Here is a 27,868-nt window from a genome sequence, read left to right on the forward strand (position 1 = left end):
TGGGACTAGAGCAACAAATTAACCCCTCAGCTGATGCCTACCAGAGGGTTTGGCTTTTTTCTTCTTCTATCACCGTTTACTGCAGGGTTAATAGTGGTTGTAACGTTTGCAGAGAGAAAAAATCATTATTAGTTTAATCTGAAACATGTTTCCAAAATCAGGCTCAGGTTAATAAATCAGTGCTTTTATGTACCTGGGATGGGAAAGAAAATATCCTTTAACTTTTATTTGTGTGTATTAACAAAGAGGGCTACACATAAATGAATATATGAAATATAGATGTGTTACATATATAACACATCTATATACAGATGTTACAGTAAGTGTCTTCAATAGGAAAAATAGTGTACAATTAGTTAATTCCCTCTCGGTGCTAGATGAAAGTAATTAAAATTGTTCATGCTTCACTAGACATCTATTTTACTAGCAATGTGACCACTGTTTGGCTCAATACAAGTTTCCATCATTACACAAAGACATCCCTTTCTGACCCAGAAAATATATTTGTGTTCACTGCACAAGTATCAGTCAATAGCACAAGAAAGGCAATGGAAACCCTTTTTGTTGGTGACCTCAGGGCATGTGTAACACCACAAAATGGCATAAACAGGTGACTCAAACTGGTCATCCCGTCATTTCAGAGCCTCTTTTTGTCTGGCCTCCATAAGAACATGAATTCCCCTGGGTCTGCAGAACACAAATGTGGGGTTCCAAGGTATGCTGGTACTGCAGCTCTGAAGATGGGTTTGGTCACAATATGCAAGTTTAAACAAACTGCTGCTGGTTTTCATCTGAAGTGTCCTTTTCTGAGCGAGGAGGAATTTGAAACTTCATGGCAGAAAGACTTCCTTGACTTACCAGCAAGAGCAGATAATCATCCCCTCCTCACTTTCCAGGCTGCTGTCTCCCCTCTGACATTCCCAAACAGCAGCCTGGGTTAGGCTGACAGCCAATGCTACACCCTTGAGGAAAACCTGAGCTCTACAGGATAAAAATCACCCTCAATGAAGTCACTGTGGAGTAAGAGGAGGAATCCCTGCCTGCTGCATGCTCTGGCAAACACAAAGCAAATCCAGTTCTGCAGGGAGCTCTGCTCTCATGTTCTAACTCAACCCAAGCTTCCACTCTTTCTTCTCCTGCACCAAACACAGCTCAATGCCAGTGTCAGAAGGAGCTGCTTTCTTTATTGGGTTGGGTGGAGGTTCTGGCCCCCAGACATGAGGGGGCTGCCAGGGACATTCTTGTGACACAGTTCACAAGTTTTGTGTTCATATAACCAAACTAAGCTCAGGCAAAGGATGCAAGTTTCAGTTCCATGTGTTAAAATGCCTAAGTCTTAATGACATAAAACCCCTATTCTGTATTTTCTAACGTTCAATCACCCTGAAATGAAATGCTCTGGGTGTCTCTCTGAAGATAACATCTTCTAAGAACAGTATTTTTCCCATGCTCCTTGGTCATTCTTCCTTCCTGAGTGCACAGACTGGATCTTTAGCTAAGTAATGTGGCTTCCAAGGGAAGATTTATTCCCACACCTGGTGAAACAGAACTTATTAAAACAACTACTGTGGGCCACCAGAAAGCCTGACTGGACTTTCTGAGCCCACAGAATTTTACTCTGTGTTATGCAATTCTCTTAAACTAACTAAAGACAGTGTGGATGGCTCCTTGGCTTTCATGCTACACTTTTTCTAGAAGTGTTTTTCTTGCTGCAAATGTTATTTTTATGACTTTGAACTCTAGTTGTAATATCGTGGAGATTTTGTTTTGCAGTCCTAAAAACCCTTTTTATCTTGCATGTAAAAGTTATTATTCTGCATCACTTTTCTGCCTATATTCATACAAGTCATTCTATCAGAGACAGCAACATAAGAAGTACATGTTTTTAAAAGTTTTAGCTAAAAGCAAGGCATCCAATTTAATATCCTATATTACAACTAAAAGACTAGTTTAAAAAAACCCTAAAGTGTAATTCCCTTGGAAAAACAGGCCCTTAGGCCACTTGACATTTACAGGGTTTCCCTTCAGTACCCTCAAAAGTACTGAATGAAATTATTGTAAAAAGCCAGCCTCCTGAGCATGAGGAATAAAAGAGGGCAAAAGATTTATCTATGTTTTAAAAAGGCTGTTTCAGCCTCATAAAACAGGGAAAATGGCAACATCCATTAATGTTTTCCCCAACAGCTGCTCTTTGAATTAAAACACAGAGGATTCTGTCACCAGGAGCCTTCTTCTCACAGGAGCAGTTTACTCTCTGAGGGCAGGAAAGTGTGACATGGCCAACTGAAGGAATCAACAGGATTATAAAACTGTAACTCACCTCTTGCTTCACTCAAAGGTTAGGAAGGGACTGTAAATAGCTGAAGAGAATAGCAGGTGGTTTTCTTCCTCTCTTGCAAGAGATAAGGAAAGCCAGGCTAGATAATGCAGGAACTGCAGGGTTTATTAGGTCCCTAATAACCATGTTTTTCACTAATTAACCAGTTCATTCACCCCAAGAGAAAGTCACAGGTATCAGCAAAAGTGCAAGAGCATTTATGGCTCCTATGGCTTTTGACACAAACTGGAACAGGTGGCATTGCTTTTATCTGCTCGTTTGCTTAAGGATTTTGCAGCATGATATCCAGCTCTGTTTTAAAGCTGTATCCTCACATAAATAATTGTTCGAACAAGCACAGCATTAGTACTTTGAATTTGACATGCTGCAGCTTCCCGTTTAAAATTATATTATTCATTTATGTGCTGGACTGGGCTTTTTTTCCAACTTCAGGTTTCAGGTCTCTTTGAAACAGTATTTCTATTTTTATTTGGTCAATCAAGTTGAGCTTCTACTGATTTGTTAGAAAGACAAAAGAAGAAAAGAGGAAGATGGGAAAAAAGAAAGCAATAATCTTCCCATCTACTGGCCTGTGTCATTTTAATACCATTGTTTTAATCAGAAAAAAAGGCTCATGCCTCAAATCCCATAGGTCTTTGCAGATTTCTAGTAGAGATTCATGGTCATTATTTTAATTGAAAAATATTTTCCTAATGAGAGAAGAAGAGCTGAGTCTTTCCAGTTCCATCTTGCCTTCAGTCATTGAACAAGGAGCAGAGTCTGATAATAAACAGGAGAGCACACTCACATTTGACAGCTCAGCGGTTCTCTACATTGTTATGGGTGCAATTTCAAAAACACAAGTGGAAACCTGCAATACTGAGCCTCAAAACCAGCTTTGACCTCCTTATGCTCAAATGCTTCTGCAATAAAGAAGTCTGAACAGTCCTGCCTGAAAATCCAACAACTTTCACTGCCCTCTCAACTGTTTACAGCCTTTCCATCAGTTCCATTACCAGTAACTTTTTCTTCTTTCCTGTATGGAAATACAGTTAATACATCCCTGCCAAGCCATGTGGGCACAAACCCATAGCAAGGACTGTGGTGAATCTTCCCCTGCCTGTTGCATCTCTGACACTGTTGTTGATTTGGAACACAATGGCAATCAGAGCTGCCAGAAGAGACTTTCTTAGGAAATGGGAGTGAAACACATCACCCACTTAACACAGCAAAGATCATTTTGCTAAACTGAAATACAAATCAACAGGGTTTTAACAAACCAAGTTAACACAGTTCTCCTCTTTTAGGAAGGGATTTTCTAAACATAGTCCTAAGTTTTGGCATCAGAATAAAAAACTACCAGAAACAAATATACTTCCAGTTTGTAGCAAACTGCTAATCATTAACTGAAAATCACAACGTCCCAATCCAATAAAAATGGTGCAGTGCATGATGTCTGGAATTATTTGAGAACAGCTTTCCATTTGCCTGTTTCAAAGTTCATTCTACAAAGGTACCAGTGGAAAGAAGTTGTTAGAGTTTGCTCTTTAGATCACATGTACTTTATGGACTGCTTGCTGCAGGCCTGTTGAGAGACAGAAGGCCAAATCTATTGTCCTTGTTTCCATGTGATAGCTTCTTTTAAGAGATAGACAGAAGTGTGTGACATTAATGCAGTATGTTAATACTTCCTATGATATAAATTCATGGATGAAAAATTCAGAATTTGCAAATAATAAAAAAATAGGAAGATATTTCACCATATCATAAGTGGAAAATAAAAAGAAAAATGAGAATTAAGAAAAATGAGAATTAAGAAAAATGGTACTGTATAAAAACCTAATTACTATGACATAATGCACGGTAGGAAGTTCCCTGAGAATGGGCTTGTAGCATTTCAGGTACACAAGAAATTGAACAGTTGAAGCAAAACAAAGAACATAAATGATAGCTCGGGGCTTTATTTATCCAATATGCAATCAGCAACTTCAGACTGTGATTTACCTGCTAGACTTGCTAAGAAATTTCAAAACAACTGCTACTGTTTGAGTAATCCATAGAGAATAAGTTTTTGCACTTACCTTTAGACAGAACAGCAGGATTAGCTTTTACTTTGCTGATGAATAAGGGCCAAAAGAGTCCCAGCTAAATAAAATCCTGGCAGCACTGCACAATCACCAATATTCATCTACCTGCTATTGCAAGTAAGCTCACAAAATGGTTAGTTAAAAACATAAAACAATCACCTGCAGGGCAATGGTGGTGTTCTTCGCAGGATATTTCCCCACCAGTCCTTGTTCTTTGCGTTTCTTGAATTTCCTAAAGTAGTCCTGTATCAGGAAGGTGGCATAGAACTTCCCCACGGTTACCTCATCATCTAAATGAACAGACCAGACAGATCTCTCCCAAGTCAGCACATTTAGCAATAGCCTGTACACTCACATCTGATTTGGGGGAAATGTGATGGCTGCAACAGGGACTATGCTGCCAACAATGGAGCCTGGCAGGGGCTCAAAAGCAATGTTTCAGCAAGCAGCTTTGTGCAGTCAGTTAAGTGAACTCATCCTAATAAAAGAGAAAATTCAATGCTTTACCAAGACTTGTGTACTTCTAAGTAAGTTTCTACCAAAACCATAAACCATTGTGTTTGTATATACATAGAAGCTGAAGTACCAGCTTTAGTTACTTAGAGTAAACAGATTTAATAAAATCTACTATGTCTGACATACATTGATGTTCATAAGAGCGACTCTGCCTTTTTTTGTCCTTGCTGAACCAAATTTTGTTGTCAGTGTATTTATTGACTCAGTTCTTTAATGCTGAAAGGAAAGAAAATAACTTCCATCAGTGAATTTTATACAATTCAAACAACAGGCAAACAGCCAGCGCAGTAAAATGTAGCATTTGTACAGAGTCACTGTTGTGAACAAAATCCAAATTTGAAAGTTTCCAAAGGCAGGTGCTTTGTGAGGACACCAACATCTGCTGGTTCATAGCAGGTTGAGAATGAATGGGGCTGTTCATGAGTCCATTGAATCATTCAGCTGGGCAAGTTTGATCTCTCAGTGACTAATGCTTGCCAGAAAACTAGAAATAGTTTTCTATTCAAAAACATTGCTTTTGTTGTCACACAGTTTTTTTTCCCTAGATTATCCGACATGAAGTTCCATTTCCCTTTCTGGTGTACCGTCCAATCTCCCCATGTTTTTCAGTATCCAGATGTAGATTTTGGCAACAGGATTTCTGGTTCCTGTAGCACATAAAGAGGGGCTGGTGTGGTTTAGGCATCAATGTTTTTCTGTCCAGTCATAACTTGACTGAGCATGAAAATCTAACAAGCCCAGACGCATTTTAACACACCTCTATTAGAAATTATAGGCTTTTTCTAAACATTTGATTAAAATAAAGTGTCCGTGTATCTTATCAATAATATGTGCCAATGTATCTCACTAAGGATAGTATTTGTAGCACTATTTTTACCTGTAATGACTGGGTTTTGTAATTTAAATTGACTTTCTTCTTTTAGTGACTTGCTCTCATCAAAGAGGTTGGGGAATTCATGTCCATTCAAAGGACAATACTTTTTAAATCTGTTTTTACCTCTCTGATAAAATTTATCTCAAAATGAAACCTCTACCATGCAAAATCATCTCCTCTCATTATAAGGTCTGAAATGGGCTGTATGTATGTGAGAAAGCACAACAGGCTTTAGCTGCAGTGAAAATGCACCCAGAATGTCTTCTCTCAGCAGTTTGTCTTTAAATATATCAAAACAAAAATAGTTATTACAATTGCTTCAAGAGATACTGGTTGGGAGACCAGTCTGTTGCAGGAATTGTCCTAGTGTATTAAAGAGCCTGCTCTGCCAAACTCTGACAACCCCTCAAGGGTCAGAGCCCCCCAGGCCTGCCAGGAAAGGAGGAACTAGCAGAAAATATCAAAAACACCTCGCAAGGAAAGCTCACCAGCCTATGGATTCCATCTCAGCAATGAAAACCTTTTTCATTGACTTCATGAATCTCATTAATAAACTTTTTGTGAACATTTGCTTTGATTTTCACCTGTAATCTTCCTTTGCAGCTCTTCAGGAGACTAATGGAGCATTGTATTAGGATGAGATCTCTTACACAGCATGTAATGCAAACTTGCCTTCCCTAGTTTAGACAAATCCACTGATCTGCAGCATAGCTCTGGTTTAACTCCCCAGATAAGCCTTTCCCCATCCCTCAGACCATTTCATTCCAAGTAATTGAACAGAGCTTTTAAGGAAGCGAGCTAGCAAATGGCTCCCAGAGAGAACAGGCACACAGAAGTGACAGACTGGCTGTGACACACACTGCTGTGGTGGCATTCAGCATGGTCACATCAGGCCACCACACTGCCCCACCACTGACTGTGCCTGAGTGACACCACCTGGGACACACGAGGGGGCAGAAAGAGCCCCCACTGGTCACTTTGAACATTCACCAATTGTTCATAAGCACCTCAGACAAAGGCACTGCCAGTTTGCTGACTGTGCCAAAGGCTGGCTGTGTCCCCAGGGTGCCTGTCCATGTCACAGGCACAGCCAGGGGGACTGCAGACACGAGCACACAGGAGCTGCTGCCTGGCCAAGGGGAGCCATCCTTGGGCTCTTTTCTGGGTCACACACAAATAGCCAGGTACAGACAGTCATAGGAAGGCAGCTAAGCATAACTGACCACAGAACAGACAAATCACTAATTACAGTTAGTGACAGCAGTGGCAATTACTTCAAAAGGAAGCTCTTGGAAGAGGCAAAAGGTACTAGGAAGCCTTAAATGGATTTGCAGGAGTAGACTGGGAAGTTTAGAGAATATAGGTGAGTTCTTAGTGAGCTTTATGTATTTCTCTTACTCTCTAGTCTCATTCATTCATCAAACATTTGACTGACATTCTATGCTTTTGCAAAGCAGTTTCACCTTTCTGTAATGAAAATGTATTGCTAACTATTAACAGTCTCACTGAGTTATAATAATAGTTAGTTTATCAGTACTAAGAATTAACTGTTTTTCTCCAGTGCATCTATTTATCATCTAACGGGGGGAAAGCACATGCTGTACAGATTTCTTTCATTCTGCTCTGGAGACATGGCTGTGACACACAAGGACCCAGCATTCAGTAATATCAGCACAAGTAATACTGGAGCAAACTACTATAAACTGCACCTCTCAATAATTTTAAGGGTGAGTGATTTTAACATATTGAATTTGAATGGTTTTTTGATTCATACTGAAGGGAATTTTCCACCTCTTGGGAAATTGTTATTATCAGCTGTCACAGGTGTTAATTCATAGACAATTTTCCATTGAATATTAAACATCAAAACTAATTTCTACTGTACTCTAAGCTATTTTACACTCCTATGGCATATGAATGTAAAATAGCTGTATTCCTCTTTTTGTCTAGGTGGTTACAATATTTTCAAGTAAATCATAACAAGGTCTACAGAGGAACAAAGTAAACTGGAATTGAAAACTCATAAATCTGCAGGAATTCCCAACCCATCCTGATTTTACTGGCTTGCCAAAGCCATCCTATTTCCTATCAATTGAGCACATCCAGTTTTTCAGCCTTCCAGCTACACTGAAGAGCTACATTTGCAGAATAAACATTTAGCAATGAATTTTAGTATAGCTGAAAATAAATACACAGCTTATACTCAGCAATGAAATGAAGCTGAAGTTAAGAGTGAATCACTAGGTGGGATTAGTTCTAGGAATGTCATCTGTACGGTTCTTTGTCAGATTGATTTAGGCAGGCAGAGCTCGCTATTCTGAAGCATGCGTCTCTATTTCAATAAAAATGTAGGGGAATAAAGTTGGCAAGAGGCAACACTAATTCCATGCCACCACCCTAAAACAGAATTGCTTCAGAATATTCGGAAAGACTCATAGTTGAAAGGAACAGAGGCTGCAGAAAAAGCTCAAGCACAGAGTTACAACAATAACAAAGCGATTCATCTATGCCATGCAAGCACTTAGGTGTAAGGCTAAAAACAACAGAGTAGAACACAAAATTTGTTTTAAATGTGCAGTATCAGTTTCCCTTTGGAGAGTCAATTTAGCCAGATTTTTGGCTTCATCCACACCATTATCCAGCAGCCACCCCACCAACAGGCTGGCTCCTCCAGCCACAGAGCTGCTGCTGCTGAGTGATGCCAAGAGCAGCGCAGGCTGTGCTCCTCCTCCTGGCACTGAGCATCCCCTTCCAGGGCTAGGGTTTGGAGTCTGAGCAGCCCTGGGAGCTGCCATAAGCTGTGAAGGTACAATAAACTTCAAGAAACACCAGGCGATTACACTGGATTTGAGGATTGGATGTCTGGGTAAATATACCCTGGGTATGAGTGACAGTGAGACAGATCCTGCACCTTTAAAACTTGAAAAAGCAAGTAGAAAACAGTCACCTAAACCTACACTAGAGCAAATTAATAAAAATGTATATATTGAAAAAGGCTAAATATATATATCAGAATATATATATTTACAAAGAGAGATACTGACATGTCATTTTATGGCACATAAGAACATTTAATAAATGTGCCTTGTAGTTCTCACAAATGTTTGGTGTCATTAGAATTCAGATATTTCTTTAAATGGACTACATTCATATCTCAGTCTTATCAGCATAAATCTGAACCATTGCCATCACCTGTGGAATGGCTCTGGTTTAAACAAGTGTAACTGAGATAATTTAGCTTTTTGCTTTATTAATTTAGCAAAAAAAAATTTAAGCTGGCAATTCATTATTTTTCCTCCCAGAAGTATTCAACATATACAAGCAAATAAGCTATAATGTAGCATAGTACAAAACATGGTGTTTTGCTCAATGCATTGAAATCAAGCTAGTTTATTTTGCTCAATGATTAGAAACCAATACTATATTTAAATCTAATAAGGTGGGTTTTTTTCAAGCAAGAAAATCAGCATAACATTTTCCTTTCTCTCTCACTTTGACATAAGTTTCACTTATCAATCCTCTATATATTGCCTATTGCAGTAGGATATCATTGCCTCAATATTAATTTTGCTATTTTTTGTTGTCCTTAAGTCACATTATAATTGCAAAATTCAGCAGTTTTATTCCTTTGGTTGCTGCCACTCTAGAAAGACCAAGAAGCACAGAGAACAGCACACGGCAGAGTTTATCGGACTGACCGCCAGCGGGAGGGACAACTTGGTCAAGCAATTTCATGCTCGTTTTCTTCCATATTTTCTTTATGACTGCTCTAAGTTCTTCATTGGCTTGCTCCAGGTTACCTGTGGCAAGGAAATGGCAAAACAGAGGATGGTAATTATGGTTATCAGCTGCAGTGAATGATCCTTTGGATATTAATGAGGTATATACAATTAAAGACTGTGATAGAGATCCTTTGGAGCAAGCCCATGCTCTGTGATATAGCAACAATGCCACAACTAAAGAGAAAAAGGGCATAAGACAGCAAATTCCTGGTACTTTCAAATCCAGCTCTGGAGCAGTGCAAAGATCAAAGGTGAGTTCCCAACTTTGGCCTCACTCTGTCACTCCTTCTGCTTAAATTGTCCAAAAAGTGATGACTTTTTCTTTACAAGCCACTTCTTCCTTGAAGCAAAGCTGAGCCTTTATTTACTTAATCACAGTAATTACTCATTTGTACAGGTTTGGATGTTTAAACAACTTAGTGAGCAGCATTTCATCTCTTGCATTGTTCACACAGCAATGCCTGAGGTGCCTTAATCTAAGTTTGTTACTGCCAGCAGAACCCAGAACTGAAAGCAGTAAAAGATAACAAAAAAACTTGAAAAATGTGTAAAAGTAGAAAGATCTTTGAAATATTCTACTACCTTTAAAAACTTTTCCCTCTTTACGTAAATGAGAGAAATTCATTCAACCCAGCCAGAACTGGCCTCAACCAGAGTGGGAATGTTGTTCTCAAGTGTGCAAAAGTTGCACCACTGTGGGATCCAAGGTACTGAGCTAGAAGGTCAGAAAGGAGCAGGAAGGGAAATTATTTGGGCAGGAAGGGACATTCATTCATTTCTTGCAGTACAACTCCTGCTATGCCAGTGCTGCACATTTTTTTCTGATCAGACAAAACCACAGAATAATTTCTGAAGTATCTTGGGCTCTGGCCCCACTATCCCTTTCCTTTCTTTTTCTAGCAAATCATTCCTACCAACAGTGAATACAATCCATGACCCAAAAGCAAACCAGATTCAGTGAGACCAAGGCAGTCCTACTCAATGAAATAAATAAATTGTCACTTTTCCTCATTGTGCTTTCTGACAAGGGCAGTGAAGGCTTTACAGTGAAGAACCTTACCTTCTGTTTTTATCTTTAGAGCAGTCCTAACCAAAGCAAATAAAGTAGCATTGAACATGACAGTCCCATCACTGTTCAGTGGCATATTCATGGCTACTAACCTCTGAAAATGAGAAAAGGAAAACAAATGTTGATGCTGCTTTCTTTGGAAAAAAAAAAAACAACTCCTGTAATGATAATTTCTGAAAAGCTGATGAGTTCAAAGAATAGTATTACTGAGAGGAACATAAATTATGTAAATTCTTCAAAACAAAGTTGAGTTTTCTATCCTACCTGTGTATAATATGCAGTAATTAAGAACAATTTGCTTCTTTTTGATTTTAATGACATGTATGCTTATACACAAGTTAAAAGCGTACAGAAGATTTCTTGAGCTATTTAATGAGCTAACTTTCAAACATTGAAGCCCAGGTTTTGACTGAGTCCCACTGTGCCAGTACTAAGGACAAAAGCAGTTATTGAGGGCACCCCCTCCAGCTGCAGTTGTGTCCCTGGCTTCCCAGGGGTTCCTCATTCTCCATAAAGAACCAGAGCACCAGGTCTGAACTGTCCCAGCCCATTCATTCCTCAGGTAACTCCTCATTAATGTTATGCCAACTTATGCCAACTACTTAGAACTGTTGGGAAAGGAGCTTTTCTCTTTGGGTCAGTCCGTCCTTGCACAAGAGTTGTCCTTCTAGAGCAGCTTTGCTGTGACCCTGACTGCCAAAAGGACACAATTTCAGCTATCAAAATCTTTTCCTAATGTCTGACTTGGAATTTTTCTATTCTAGTTTAAAAACATTGCTCAATGAATAATTGATGTTAGCATATAGACAGGTAGAAGTTTTCTTTAAGTATGCCTTGTGACATTGAATTCCAGCCCAGAGGTTTACATGTCAACTTTACCTGTTTATAAAACAGATATACAAGGAACCCAAATGACAGCACTTTGTATCAATCCTTCAATTAACAGGTTTGATCTTATTCCCAATCCTATTCCTAAAATCTCAATATCCATAATTCTGAAGCCATCAAATAATGTAACAATCATTCAGCTCCTTTTTATTGCTTTTCAACTTTTACATTAAATGCCACTAATCCTTATCAAAATTACACATTTTGCCTGAAAGATTCTATATAATTTTAAATTCCCATTAATTTTCTGTTTTCTCACTTGCTGCTACATATTGTTACCCACTGTTATTCACTCCAGCCTGGTCTATCCCCTTGCAGCCAGACAGAATCAGGTGGAACCCACCTTGCAGGCCACTCGGTGAGGGCACAACTTGCCAAAACCAAGCGGTGGCTGAATCCTTCTCAGCAATGTCACCACATCCAGGTGCTTTATCCTTCCCCTAGAACAACACACATCAGTGAGCAAACATCCACTCCCAAAATATGCACCCTGCTCTGCTTGTTTTTACCAAATAAATTATGTCAGGGAAATGATCTAACTTACTTTGCTTCAGGGTCATATTCTGACCATATTCTTTTGAATTCATCCAAGTGATGGGGGCCCAGAATAGACCAGTCACGTGTCAAATAATCAAAATTATCCATAATGACGGCCACGAATAAGTTTATAATCTAAAAAAGAAAATTAAAAAGTAATTAAGAACAATCTTCCTTGATTATTTTGAATTTTTATCAATTTAATATGTAGTAGCTTAAGAACTCAAGTAAATCAATAGTTTTTGGCAAATATCATCAAATATCACTGAAAATATTTGCATTTAACTAAATGGAAGTCTATCAAGTAATGACATAACAAGAACATGGTATTTTAGAGTACTCAATATTTTGACATAGGCTACAACACAGTTTTGTTTCTCTTCCTCAGTTTTGCAGATCCCACTACATCAAACTGAAGAATGGATCCAGTACACACATTATGACACAGTGTGTATCTCAGGAATAGGATTCAATTTCAAGACAATACATTTTGTTAAAACAGAAGGTGATACAGAGCAACAGAACATGTGTTTACATCAATTCACAGAATTTTGTTGGACCACTCTCCTTTTGCAAGAAAATAATTACTGTGAATAGAACAAATCAATCTGTTTATACCAGACACCTGCAATGAGGAAAAACATATTTCAATGATTATTTCACAGCAAATAATCCATTTCTGCCACAGATTAGGGTGAAAGGTCACTGTTCACATCTCATGTGCCACACATGAGGACACTTGTAGAGACGCAAATCCAAATTCTGACAAGTTTAAACAAAAGAAACAGCGTTACTGCTCAGTCATGGGAATTGCAGCTCCATTATCAATGAATATTTAATAGTACCATTGAGAAATGCATGAAATAACAGCTATGAAAAGACTGCTAACTCAGCTTTCAAACGTGCAGCCAACCACCCTGCACACATATGCAGTCAAAAGAAACCCTCACCATGGGAATTCAGAATCACAGAATAGTTTGGGTTGATAAGGATTTCTAAAGGTCATCTACACTCATTCCCTGTATTCAGCTGGATCAGGCTGCTCAGGGCTCTGTCCAACCTAACTCTGGATATTCCCAGGGATGGGGAATCTACCATCCCTCTGGGCAACCTGTGCCAGTGTTTCACCACTCTCACTGTAAAAAAATCAATTTAAGACTCTGTATGGAAAAAACATAACCTTGCCAAAATATTTTGAATATGGGATTTTCAGTCATTCTCTCAACACTCTACTCTTCATTCAGAAGAAACCCAAAATTTCAAAGCTCATTGCTGTTAATAAGCACAAACTAAACTCACCAAAAATGCACAGAGCATGTAAAAACTGATAAAATAAATGATGGCAAAATTGCTTCCACATGTGTATTCTTCCCCAGGATTATAATCAGATTCTGGATCACAGCGCTTTCCAGGCAAACATGCCAGCATGATTTCCTGCCAGGCTTCTCCAGTTGCACACCTTCACAAGACCACAAAGATAAATTCAGCATTATTTGATCAAGATTCATTCAAAATTAATTTGTTACATTCTGTACACATGCATACAAGAACAAATGTGAAGACAGACTATGAACATTTCAAAGGAACTAATTAAAGAAAAGTGTAGAGCAAGTTTTAGAACTGACAAGCATAATCTGACATTGCAGACACAGTTTATAAGATAATGTATGAAGGCTTGCATATAAAACTGTAACCCCAAACTGTGATTTACAAGTTAAGTACTTATTGCAGTGGAGATACTGTGTACAAAAGCAGTGTTGTGTATGAAAATCAGTCATAAAATTTCTAAGTACATATTTGTAAAAGATGAACTTTCTCCTGTGTTTGAAGAAATGCCTCTCTCTAATTGATGCTATTGGGTTTTTTTTTCACAGTTGCATAAAGCCTATGTGCAGTCCCACAGTTTAAAATTTTTCAAAGACAATTACATAATTAAGACATCTTTAGCTGTGTTCATTACCTGGTGTCAAAGGCATAAAGGGACTTAGTTCTCAGTGGGTGATGCCTTTGGTGCCAGGAATGTCCTGCCAGTCTTTCCAGCCAGGTGAGTAACAATGCACAGGAGCTGAATTACAGAATTTCAGGCAAGAGACAGCTCAAGGCCGTCACCTTTAGAGACATCCCTGTCCCATGTCATTCTCTCCTTGCTCCAGGACATTTTGAAACACTCCTGTCATGTGTTTGTCTTATTCTTAAATTCTCCAGAGATGGAAATCCCATAATCCTCCCCACCACCATGCAGATTTAGCTGCCTTCACCATCAGGAAGCTTCTCCTATTGCTCAACGGGTATTTCCCTCCTGAAAGTTACACCCCCTTCAGCAAATGTAAAGAACAGTTTATTTCTTTATGTTTGCAATAATTTTTCATTTCTTCAAGTTATCACACCAGTTGCACTTCTAAAGATGCCACCAGTAAGGGCAGAGCCTTTTGCATCTTTCCCCATGCTCAGGCAGGTTGATGTCTGGGTGCAGGTTTGGACTCTGAACACTGCCCAAGGAGGAGTTTCACAGGGGCTGAGAGGAGTTCAGCTCTGTATGAGCCCCTTAGAACCCTCTGTGCCAAAGGACACCCAGCCACAAACAGGAGGGGATTGTTGAGCTGAACTGATTCTCACTTGCAAACACATTTTGCACATTTTTCATAGATCAGTAAAATGGGATGCACTGAGTGAGAGTTAAGGTTTGCTCACCTGAAGAGAAGCAGCACAGCTTGGGGGAAAGTCTGAAAGTTATTGTTTCTGTTTATTTGATTGTTGTCTCTCATGGCCACTTTTCCAAATACCTACAATAAACCAGAATTTTGACTCTCATTCCAGTGACCCGTGCTGTCAGAGGATGTAGACCCTGAAATCTAAACTTCCTTCAGGATGCATGAAATATCACGAAAACACTTTTATTACACTTTAGATTTTTCATTATATATAAGTGCAATAAATATATCACATAAACAAGGAAAAAAAAGGCAGCACACCAAGTTCTTCTCTTGTGTCTTTTGGAATTTCCTGAACAAGAAAATCAGAGCCAAATAAAGATTTTTCCATTACTCTGAAAGCTCTGCCTTATACATAACACAACAATCAAAGGAATGCTGCAATAAGCAACTTAAGCAACAAGTCTTAGATCTGTACTGTTGTTTATTGCTAAAAAATCTTTAATTACCTGCATTCCAATGACAGCATAGATGAAGAACAGCATGGCTATCAGAAGGGCAACATAAGGCAGGGCCTGGAAAGGGACAGGTGCATTGTCTTTTAATAATCTCACACCATCATTTCTATTTCAACTTGCAAAAGTAATTTCTCTGTTCAACACAGACTTTTCCAAGGTTTTTTCTTCCTATGCAAGTGCTTAAAATGTTATTACCTGTCACTCTTAATACTTTGCTGCATGCAATGTGTATCAGCTTCATTGTATTTTAAATTACTTCTGCCAGCAATCCAGAGGGAAGGATCATCTTTAGTATTTTTAATTTTACTTTCATTACTGATTCTGACAACACAAAGATACTTTGTTCTATACAGTTGCAGAGTTTCATTAACTTCACATTAATCAGTTTCCAGGAGCAATGATTCATGTATCTATTTCACTTATGAAATTGGTTTTATGTAAAATATCTGTTAAATTCTTCTTTTCCAGTCATCTAATAAAAATGTGTGGAAGCATGAGATCTATGTATGTCAAACCTATCACAACTCTTTTAAATATGCCAAATATTTTTCCAGAAGTACCATCAAAATCTCACAGTAACAGCTGATATTAAATCACAAAGAATGACCCTCAGACTCCCAGAAGTAATTGGTGAAAATAATTTTGGCATTGGTATGCAAATATATTTAAATATGTCCTTATTGATAAGATTAACTTAAAAAATATTTTTGTGTTTTACAGGGTATTCCTTCATATAATTTGGTGTATAAATGGCTGTAATTATAAAGCAAATTAAAATAACTTGTGCTAACCTGAAATGACTTGATAAATGTCCAGAGCAATGTTCTGATTCCTTCTCCTCTGCTCAGCAGCTTCACCAACCTCATCACACGGAAAAGACGGAAAAAGGTGATGGAGATCCGAGCGCTGTCCTCAGAGTTCTGAAGAGCATCAGGAGAAGTCAAACCAAATACAAACTCAAACATGCAACACTTCCAGAAAAACAACATAAAATGCAAAGGTGGAAGAGGTAAGATTTGGAAATGTATCTCGAAAGCCTGTTCACCTTGATAACCATGGTATGAAAGGAAAAATTACATGCTGAAAACACAGGACCTGTAGAAATGCTTCACACACCACATGCATTTCCAAGTTTTCTGGTTTGTTAATAGGATCATATTGGGTTTGTTCGTAATAGACTCCAATAGAACACTGACAATGGATGCAAACCACTGCATAACACCTTTGCAGTCAGACAGGAATGAAAAATACAGAAAAACTTGGTGGAAAAAAGACATGGTAAAAAGAATAAACTCAAGTATAGGTAAAACCACTGGGGTCACTTTACTGATCTTACCCCAGACTCATCAGTTGTGACTGTTTCAGTTGGCTTTGGCTTTAAGAAATTAAGAACATTAAATATTAAAATCAAATAAAATATAAAAAAAGTTAAGTTAGCTTAACCATAAGCAAAATTAAGAACATTTTTTAATTTCTAAATGAGAATTAATGTCTTTCAACTACAATATATGTCCTGAATAAAACATTAATTCCCTTATTAAACCATCCTCTTATCTGTTTGTGTTGGCTGACTCATAATAAAAATTGCTGGTATAAAACATATTTATAAGATTCAATGGAAAGTAAACACAAAATAAAAGATCTGCTCCTATGCAGGCCAAAAAAGTTAGTCATCAATTTGCACAGGTTGTATGAAATCATAGCAGGAAGCCCACCTAAAACTAAAGAACAAAACTTTGGGGCCAAACTAGCCTTTCAAGGTCCTTTTCTGCTCTGCCCTTTTTGAAGATTAATGACTCCATCACTGGAATCTAACCAGAGTCAGGTAATTTGTGTTTGATACCACAGCAGCAGCTCCCTGACAGCAAAGTGCATTCACTGAGGTGGCTCAGCGATGAGCTCTGGGTGTTGCAGTGGCCAAAAGGACAAAGGGACACAGAAATTTCTGAGCCCCACGCCCTGGGGGCTGAGCCTGCCCCAGCAGCGCAGGGAAGCAGCTCTTGAATTCCCTCCCTGAGCTGGAGGAACAGGATCAGGCATGGACAAAGGGATCAGGATTTGATTGATCCTTCTGGGGCAGATCTGTGCAGCCCTCGGGAGCTACAGGGAGCAGAGAGGCTCACACAGCTCCTTGTTCCCAGAGCCAAACTCTGTGTGCTGCGAGGAACATCTCACTTCTCTCCTTTTATTCTCTCTGTCTGATTTTGAAGAAGCTTTCCTGAGAGCCTAAATGGTCACACACTTCTCAGAGCAGGCAGCAAAGCTTAAAGGACCAAAGTTCTGTGCCTGCTTGTGCAATGACAAACTCGCAGCAGCTTCTTCCAAAATTGGAGTGTCTTTAAAAACATTTATAGCACTAGAAAAAAAAGGATTCTGGATGTTAGATCCCAGTGATGAGTCTTACCCTCTTGCCTAAAATATCCTCCTTTTAAAGAGGCACCTTTCAACAATTGCTGTCAGAGCAGCAATGAGCACAGTGCCACCCCAGAGCTGCTGCAGCACCAGCCACACTCTGTGCCACACTCCTCCTACTCAAACCTCACAGGCTGCTGGTACTCAAGATAGAACTTGAGGAGAAGGAAAGGAAAAGAAAGGAGCTGGTTCTGTTGAAAATATATTATGCAAACCTATTATTGTAAAGAAAAGCAACAAGAGGTAGTACTTTTAAAAAATAGGATCATTATTAAAATACTAATTGTGTTCTCTATTACTTTCTACTTCAATATAAAAGCATCACTAGGGGAAAAAAAAAGGTAAAAATAATGGTTTGCTCAACTATGTGCAAGTCATGTATGGATAAATTACTGCACTGACAGGATATCAATATATTCTGAAACAAAGAATTTTTTAACTGCATAAAGGATTATTACTAAATTTATGCAATAAATTAATAAAACCCCAAATCTTCTTATTAAACCTCATCAAGCAGAGTATTTGTCAAACTGGCTGCAACACCTAAACTTTCTAAGAATTTATATAAAATAGATGGAAAATCTGCTGTTAAGGGAAGACAACTGCTTCATTAGAAATTCTCTGTATATTCCAACAATTTGAAATGAAATCATCAAAATATAATCAAGGAAAATTTCATTATCACAAACACCATAAATGTCAAAATATCACAGTTCATGGAAGCAACCTTGCAAAGCTGCCTACCTAAATCAATTCCAAACCTGCACCAGTGCACACAGACCCACACTGCTACTGACATTTAGCACAGAAAAAAAATGCTTTTGATCTGACACTTTAAAGAAAAAAGATTTAATTACACCTTCTGCAGATGAAGCCTGAAATGTCTTATTAATCTCTGGTGACTGACTCAGGTTGAGCTTGATACTCTCTTAAATAGTGAACAAATTACTTAATTTGCTTTAGTATTTTGTATGATCAAAACCTGAACACAGTATTTGACAGATAGAGATCAGATTAAATTACAGTATCATCACAAATTGACACTAAAAAAAATGAAATAAAATTTCAGGGTTGGCATTTGGGAGTTTTTCCCACTGTGTTTTATGGGAGGAGGATGGGGCCCCAAATAAGTTAGCATCAGTATTAGGATGGCAATATATAATGGGATAGATAACACCAGAAAAAGGATACTTTGGTCCTTCATGTTTTCATTTAATCACTTTTCCAAATGCAAAATTAATGATTTTGCATTATGACTTGGTTATGAACAAAAAGATCTCAAAAGGAAAAGTGAGCAAAACCAATGTTTTCTACGTATAACCCTCTTGGTAATTACTTAATTCTCACTTTTAAAAATGCAGAGGTCAGATTACCCAAACTATGCAATCAGTTCTACTGGAGCTGCTCTGGAATGATGATCCCTCATTTTATTTTTTGTCAGGAAGTCACTGAGGGGATTCGTGTTTGCACAGTGGTGTATGCCCAGGACTGCCCAATGCACACTCCCCTCACAAATCCCTCTTCCTCAGCTTCTTTGGACTAAGTAGTTCAAGTTGTCTGGTTCTGATGGCTGATCTGATGCTGCTGGGGAGTCTTAGGATGTCATATGCATGAAATCACAGATTATGGACACTGGAAAGTGCAGACCAGCAATGAAAAATAAAAACACTCTGTTCACAAAAAGCAAATTGTACAATAATGCCAAGGTGAAGATAAATCTAGAAACAAAGAACATGAACTCCTGATACAAGAGGAGGTTTTCCTACTGAAGGTGAAAGTGTTCATCACTGGGCAAGCATTTTGGGTTTGACATCTTAGGGTGCATCTAATTTTTTATCCTCTTTGGCATTTCCCTCTGATAATACAGCAGCTTAGTTTATTTTACTAATACCAATTTTAATGAAGCTAATGTAGTGATACACCACAAAATAAAACATTATTCATATTCATTTATAAAGGAAATGCTCATCTGGGAGACAAAGTTAGTTAATGGTTACATGTGTCCATCTAGCATGATGCAATGCTCAGATCTGGGAAACTGAGATAAAGATAAGACAAACTTCAGCAACAATAACAGACAGACTGACAAAAACTGAGTGTCTGCTTCCTACAGATAAGGGAAAACCAGACAGTGCCCAAGCTCCAGCCTGATTTGCAGCACCAGAGACATCTCGTGCACACACACACACATAAGAGGGTGGCACGTTTTGATTTTGTACTTGTAGGGAAGTATTAGAATAGACTTGGGACTCTGGGGGACAGGCTGAGCAGAGGGATGGTATCTGCTGACAATAAGGTAAACAAAATTACCTGGTCAGATAATCTATCTCCAGCCTCCTCTTTCCCCTCATTTTCAACCAATGCTGCTTGGTCCCAAACACTTTGGGACTGGCTGGTCATTGCTGGGATTCTTTTGTCCCCCAAAAACTGGGACTGTGTGATTCCTAAGGTGGCAGCTGTGCTTCTGTCTGCTACAGGTCTGGCAATGGTCACAGCTGGAATAAATGGATAATTTCTGCTTTCCCTGCTTGGCTGACAGACACCCTGCAGCGAGGGGAACCAGCACAGACATCCCTCATGGCTCTGCCTGTTCTGTCAGACATGGACCAGTCACACCCACAGCATCAAAGCACTTCACAACCATGTCAATGTGAGCCAATCTTTAAATACTTCAAATAGGCAGTAATATGATTTTTCTTTTTTACTACTGAAGTTCAACACAACAGTTTTCTTCCTCAAACAATCCCAATACTCAAAAAAAAAAATATAACCAATGATCAACCTAAATTTCTGACTCACTAATGAAAATGTTTGCAACCTGCTACCAATTTTGGTCAAGTACTATTGCTGCTTATGAAAAATTCAGCACATTTCCTAAACAGGAACTCCTTGTTACACAAATGTTTGCAACAAATGTTAAAAATAAATATCCTGACTATAAAGAACTTCAGTGTCAAACTGTGAACAGTGTGAAACAGATTGGATCATGCCTTGGAAGCAAACTCTGTGCTTAAACAAAAAATAAACATGGTGAAAACCAGTGATGTTAGTAAATGGTGCTGGTCAAAAGCTTCTTTTTTACATATTGTGCCAAAGGGTCCAAGAGTATGTCAGAACAAATGACACATGATGATAATGTCCTCATCACCATAATTGAAGAAGGAAGCATCTGAATGACAAACACATATGATGACAATAGCATTTATAGCAAAACATTCAGGTTGCCAAAACATCTCCAGAAATGTGTGCTGTGAGTCCATGTGCATAAACACACACAATTTGTTCAGATAATAGTTACTGCAATTCAGATGTGAGCAAGAAATCTTCATTGTCTTATCAGTGCTCTCTATATTCCCTGTTCAACATGAATCAAATGCCCATAGACATTAATTTATTAAAATTTTAAGTCAATGTGAGAAGCCTCTGAAACTATTTTTATAAGTGCCTCTTCCACTGTAAAAGATGTATTTAAGTTCTAAAGTCACAATTAATATTTTGTTATTATATGTTAACTAATAAAAATTATTTCTGGCTCCAAATTAGATATTACAACACTGCAGAGATTTGATATTGCACTAAGAATGCACATTAATGGAAGCAAAGCTGTATGAGAACACAGTTTGCTGACCTACCATTAAGCCTAAAGAGAGGTGTTTGCAAAAGTTTACTAAACATATCAACAGTATCCAAAAATATAAATTACTAGCACCAACATCCAAATTCTAACATATGATAGAGATGCACAAAGTTATACTCAAACTAAATTGGACTGCTCTTGCTCAAAGTTGAATCCTGAATCTCTTACAGGAGGCAGACGGGGGCTTTATTCCACTCCTCCACACAAGCACAAGATCAAGATTTGAGGCAGATGGGTTTTCCTGGGGGGCTCAGGAGGAACACATAAATGCTGTTCCTTTAAGCCCTATTTCAGCAGAGGGTTTTTTATGTCAAGAATAAAATCAGTCCTATAAAGATGGCATTAATAATTTACATAAAAGATGAGGAAAGGGAACTCTCCATTATTTTCTCAACATTTTGGCAGCACGTGAATGGTAAAAGAAACTTATATAAAAAATGTGAATTAAAACCTTCACAATCACTACTGCAGCAATGTGATCATGCTTCCAAGTCATTCAGTGTTGGTCATCCAAATGGCTTCTGAGCTGACAAATAAGATCATTTCTATACAGTCAGGCCAGATTGAAACTTGTATGTTATTTCCTTTTAACAACTTATTTATTCAGATTTTATTTCCAATTCATTTCTAAGTTATATACCCCCTCTCCCAGACTGCACTGACCACACTTTGTGTCTGTCAATCATTACTCTGCATTTTTAATTGAAAAAGAACCATTTCTATGACCACACAAGATCTTGCATGACATGTGAAAGTTTCTGAAAACAAAAGGCCACAGACCCCAGGAGTAATTATATAGGTTTTAGTAGTGATATTAATTTTTTTATTGCTATACCACATGTATATTTACTTATATATACTTGCCTCTAATAATTTCTAAAAATAAAATGAACATGAAAACCAATTAGGTTCAAAAAAGAAGGAGGTTGAAGAAAGGGATATTAAATGAAAGACTAAATTTAAAAGATAATCACAGATAACATTTTATTTCCAAAATATATGTTACTCTGAGGTGGTTGATTTCTTGAGTTGGTCACTGATCCAGTCCTTGGGAATGCTGAGCAATCCTGTAAATTGCTTAATACATTAAAGACTGAATTCCACAGGCACCAAAAATATTCAAACTACAGTAATTCCCTGGATCACATGAGAATGGGAGGCCACTGGATCAGAAGAATCAGCCTCAGGGAAGCATATATATTCTTGTAAAAGGTTGGAAAAATCTAACTAAATAAAAGAGATGACATTTATTTTCCAGTATTTAATAGTGAAATCAAGGCAGTGTGTAACCTAGACAGTCCAATCCATTCTCCTGTAAAAACTGGGTCAGATGCAAACTTGTTGAGGGCTAGAAGAGCTCACTGGCCCTTGCACAGGACCTGAGCATCCCCAGGTGCACTGTCAGGATGAAGCTGAGCTGTTTCCACAGCACAGGAACTGAGGACGTGAAATATTCACACTCACATCTCCCTTGCACTGCTCAATCTAGATGGTTCTGCCCCTACAATTAGAGCTGTGACAAGATCTGGTTTTCTGTCAATGCTGGTGATTTACCCTGCTCCAAATCAGCCCTCAAACAAGGCTGAGCTTCCTCAGCTCAAGAAGTTTCTATTGCAGGAATTTTCACAGGTGCTGTTTCTTTATTTCCAAAATCCCATAGGAAACAAAGTCTCATTAGCATTTCAACAGAGATGTAGCTTTCCCAGGATCACTGCCAGCCTTAGATAACAAATACAGGTGGAATGGCACAATTCGGACTGCTGAAAAAATACTGAGGAAAATATTCTGAAATACTGGATTTGGATGACAGAAATTTACACTCAACTACTCAAGTAGGAATAGTTCAGTAGAATCAAAACAATGAAAGTAAAAATCTAAGAAATTTCCCTGGAAACTCTGCAACATTAAATGCTTCATGTTGAAAATGGGAAATCAAGGCCAGAAATATATAGAAACCATAATACAGTCTTGACTTGCACAAACAAAGCACAGAAAAGTGGCAAGACCAGGAACAGACAATGCTTAGTACACAGAGAGTCTGCTGTGCAAAAGTAAAAGAAATCAAAGATGAGCATTTTTTCTCTTGTGAGAATAACATGAAAACTAAGAAATGGCAGTGCTGGTTGTTGACTGTGGTGTGCACTTATCTTGGACATTATTACTTGGGCTCCAGAATATTTCCAAGACAGCTGTGGGAGTTGCTAAATCCCAGTGTTCTTCACAGCTGACAGCTCAGTGAGAGTTACAAGGAGTGCTGTCCAATTAACACTGCTGAATACAGACACATCTGCTTTGGCCATGGAAGCACCTCTGAGCTACCCCTCAACCTCCTCACAGTCAAATACCTTCTGCAGTTATGAGGGAAAGCTGTTCTAAATGATTGGTGGTTTTACTCTCCTCAAACACTGTGCTCACCTACACCAGTACTACTGTGAAACGGAAATCGTGGGTAAATTGCAAATATTTGAGCTCTAAGTCTAAATACAAAACTTTTCTGGGGAAATAAAAACCCTAAGGTAAACAAAACAGAGGGGAAAAAACAATCAAAATCAATCAGATGCAGCTTTTACAAATGAACTCCATGAAGAATAATTATTCTTAAAGAAAAGTCTCAAAGGGACACTGCAGTTCTGGGCTGACTGACCCTCCCTGTCAGCTCAGGTTCCTTCAGTTCACAGGAAGATCCATCCCCACAGAACTGAGAAAAATCAGTCTTAAATGTAAAGGTCAGGATAAAGTTATCCTGCTCCCATGTTCTCTCATCACTCTTCCATTTTCTTTCCAAAAGTCAGTCAGTCATGAGATTCTCACAGTTTAACACAAGACCAGGAAGCAACTTCAAGGTGAATCTGTTGCCCAAACACCTATAATGTGCAATGGTCATCAGACAAAATTCTGGTAAAAGAGTTTTCCAAGTACTTTAAGAGTAATTCAAACTTCCAAGCATTTACTGCAGGATATGAAAAGCAAAAGGACTGGGGAAAATTAAACATTCTATTTTCCACAGCATGGAAAGCCTGACTTTCTATGTGCAACCTCATGAGATATGAACGGCCTCCAAACCCAAACCTCTCACAGAAAAATAAATCATCATTTGTTAAACCAAGCCACTGAAAACTTACAGAATCTTGAATTATTTTGGTCACATTAACTACAAAAAGCAATGGGCTTCAAGTAAGATAGAAACATAAGCTTAAATCTCTTTTTCTAAATATTTTCTGTGCATATATAGAAAAACAATTTTTATTGTCTCACTGTGCTGTGTGCAACTATACAAGTACATAAATAAATAACAGCAGCTTATACAAACATCTGTATCAGTGTTTTGGTCTTTGATTCCAGGCTTAAACATACTTTTAAAAAAAGGACTTTTTTGGGATTAAGTTTACATTTTCTGTATTTCTTGATGACAGCAATTACTATTTAGTGCATGAACAGTTGCTACTTACATTAACTTCTGTTATAGCAATATCAACGACGCTACCAACAACAATTAAGGCATCAAAAGTGTTCCATGCATCAGTGAAATAGTGCTGTTAGGACAAGCATTCAGCAGAAAGAGAGCAAGAGAAAAACACAAACAGAAAAAGAGAAGAAAAGGACAGTGTTATAACACAGAAACACTCTAGGCTTCTCTGATGTACCACTATACAATCTAAACTTTCCCTTTCATAGCTAAAAAAGATTGGTAGAAGAAAAAGGCTATTTATTTCCCATATCAACATAATTGACCTATGACTGGTCTGTACTCAAAACTTTAGAAACATCAGATCAAAATCTGTGACTTGTCCAGATGATGGAAATAGTGGGGAGACAGAGAAAGAGAAGTAGGGACTGGGGAAAGTAAGCTGGGATATACTCACATCAGCTTCACTGAGAACGACGTCTACTATGCTGCCAATAACGATGAGGGAGTCAAACGTATTCCAGGCATCACTAAAATAGCCCTGAACAGAGCAGGCAGGGTGCAAACGTTTGTGATTACACATGAAATGTCAAATATTTGCATACTTCTGTTTAGTTTTGCATAAACAGAAATTAGTTAAACAAAACCTGTGGTCTAATGAGAAAACAAAACAAAAACCAAACAATATTGCCTACTGAAGGAAAAGCAACATAGATGTGCATGTGTGTGTATATATATAAATATATATATACATGTACAGACACACACACAGACACACACACACACTCTACACATGCAGAACACATCATCAGGTAAGCACGATGTTGGCAAGCAAGCCATCATCCAAAATTGGCTTTGGGCTTCTAGCAAGGCTGAAAAATTCTAACATAAATACCCTAACGAGGACAACAAGGCCCCTTTCATTATATTTCTGCAAGATCAAGCCAATTTAAACCTCCTTATCATCAAGGATTTTGTGATAGTCTTATCTAAGTGGTTGGTAAAAATATTCAAAGGGTCACGTCTCATCACTGGCTAAGCATGCACAGTTATTAATGTGAAACTGTGCATAAAGATTAGAGAACTGACTTAATCTTCTATTCATAAACTAGGTCTAATATAGGAACTCATTCCACATTTGCAGTCAGAGGGTGATTCTGTAGCCAGTGAAGTCAGCAACCTGAACAATTTCTTAATGCTTTTGGTTGGTGCGGCCAGTCCAGTGTCTGAAAACTCATTTTCAATCAATTGCTTCACCACTCTTCTGATGTTGTATGCCTTTAAATATATTCCCCACATGTGTGGTCCTGGGACATGGCTGCAAAGGGATATAAAGGTCTAAAATGCAATTAGCTGACTGTGGGCATAAAACAGCATATTTGAGCAGAGGTTCTTCAGAAGAATCCTCCAGGTAGGTTCCAGTGTGGAACAAATCAAAATGTATTACAATTGTTAAGATAAATATGGAGACCAGAGGTTTCTGCAGCATGTGGTTTTTTCTTACTTATTATAGAAATCCAGAACTGCAAAAGTTATTGAACTTGTCCTTTACCTCATTCAAATGTATTAAAGTATCAGTCTACCGTGACTAAGGAATGCGCATTACATGAGAAAAGCTGGAATGTACATTTTGTACATGTACATTTCTTGGTAATTAATTTCCAAATACTAAATTTTCAGCCACTATTGAAGCTCTAAAATAATACATTTAGCAAGAATTTTAAAATTACATATGTGCTAATCTAACCTTTTATCTAGTCACTTTTTATTACACTGTTTGCTCTAAGATAATGTTTTAGCTGAGTAGTTTAAGTTATTACATGAGTTGTTAGCAGAGTAAAGAAAAATCGGTTCCAAAATCAATTTTAGAATTGGAATGATATTTTTCTCAAGGTTTTGAACTGTTAGAATTTATAGTAATTTCACAGTTTAAAGTAATGCACCTGAGTGCATTAATATTTGCAAAAAGGATTATTTTGAGTGGAAATTTCCTCTTGGAGACTATGAGAGAGCTGCTTCAGTAGACAACAGCTCCACATTCTTGGAGAGGAAGCAGGGTCAGGAAAGGCTCATTATGTTTCTAATTCTACTCTTTTAAAACTCAAATTGCTGCCACCATTCCTTTGTCTAAGGAAGGGGCTGAAAGAGGAAAACAGATCAGAGTATTATCTCCACAACTCTCTGCACTTCTCTGGTTCTTTGGGATCAACCACCAATTCCAGTTTTGGGGCAAAAGCCAGTGCTCTTGGATTTGGCCTCCTGAAGAAATGCCTCCACTCCAAAGAGCTCTTGCACAATTCCCTGCTGCTCCCTCCTTACTCCTCCTGCTCATGGGAACAAGAAATTCCCAAAGCTTTGCTGAGAATCACACTGAACCATCCCAGCAATATTGAATTTTATAATCCTAATGAGATTAGCAGCTGCCAACCAATGAAAGGGAGCTGCTCTCCTCATGTTCTTCCTGATCATTTGCATTCCTTATTTCTAAGTACCTTCCTTGATTTTAGAATAGCAGTATTTTTATCTACAGATAAACAAAATAAGAGACTATTGGCAAACAGCAAACACATAATCAGCACAATCCTGAGCTGTGCTATCCATCTTCCTCTACAAACGGAACCAAAAAAGGTTCTCCAAATAAAGGATAATTTCAGCTATAGAAAAAGTTATTTCACTAGACATGCTACAAGATAAAGCACTGAAATAAAAAAGTCACATTTTGATTCAATACAGCTAAAACACTTCACAGCTAAAATAATTTACACATTTATTTCTTAATTTTGTGAAACCTTTTCCATCAGTATAGACAAATATTGTTCAAACTAATATGTAAAGCAAAAGCATACAAATAAACAAAAAACTAAGAGAAAATAAAGATGGTTTTGGAAAAGGGAGGAATGGACAAGTCACAGCAAATAAACATCATGCAAATAAGTTGTTTTCACCACTGCAAGGACCCAAGATCAATTCACTTACTAGCCATCTTTCCTTTTTTCTTACAAAAATCTGATGTAAAACGACATGGAAAATCATTACAAGTTTAAGCAACAACTGGCTACCAGGAGGCTGTACATACGGTCTGTGTGGATGGATTATTTTTGATTCCAAAGCTGTATTTTGTTTTGAATGGCACTGAACCATGCTGAGTAACAGATTTTAGCAAATGTGAGGAAA

The 27,868-nt window shown here is 38.0% G+C and overlaps 1 protein-coding gene across 1 annotated transcript in view; it reads right to left on the bottom strand.

The window, feature by feature from the left end:
• The window catches only part of CACNA1D (calcium voltage-gated channel subunit alpha1 D), a 169,443-nt gene that overhangs the window by 17,259 nt on the left and 124,316 nt on the right, over positions 1-27,868 (bottom strand). The window contains exons 31-42 of the mRNA XM_059480355.1: positions 25,152-25,235; positions 24,738-24,821; positions 16,576-16,614; positions 16,031-16,159; positions 15,231-15,296; positions 14,762-14,853; positions 13,370-13,529; positions 12,078-12,205; positions 11,877-11,973; positions 10,637-10,739; positions 9,493-9,594; positions 4,564-4,694 (exon numbers count right to left, since the gene is read on the bottom strand). Of these exons, the coding sequence (XP_059336338.1) occupies positions 4,564-4,694; positions 9,493-9,594; positions 10,637-10,739; positions 11,877-11,973; positions 12,078-12,205; positions 13,370-13,529; positions 14,762-14,853; positions 15,231-15,296; positions 16,031-16,159; positions 16,576-16,614; positions 24,738-24,821; positions 25,152-25,235 (1,215 nt within the window). The remainder of the gene's footprint in view (positions 1-4,563; positions 4,695-9,492; positions 9,595-10,636; positions 10,740-11,876; positions 11,974-12,077; positions 12,206-13,369; positions 13,530-14,761; positions 14,854-15,230; positions 15,297-16,030; positions 16,160-16,575; positions 16,615-24,737; positions 24,822-25,151; positions 25,236-27,868) is intronic.

The sequence above is a fragment of the Ammospiza nelsoni genome, chromosome 11 (genome assembly GCF_027579445.1).
Source record: "Ammospiza nelsoni isolate bAmmNel1 chromosome 11, bAmmNel1.pri, whole genome shotgun sequence".
NCBI classification, from domain to species: domain Eukaryota; kingdom Metazoa; phylum Chordata; class Aves; order Passeriformes; family Passerellidae; genus Ammospiza; species Ammospiza nelsoni.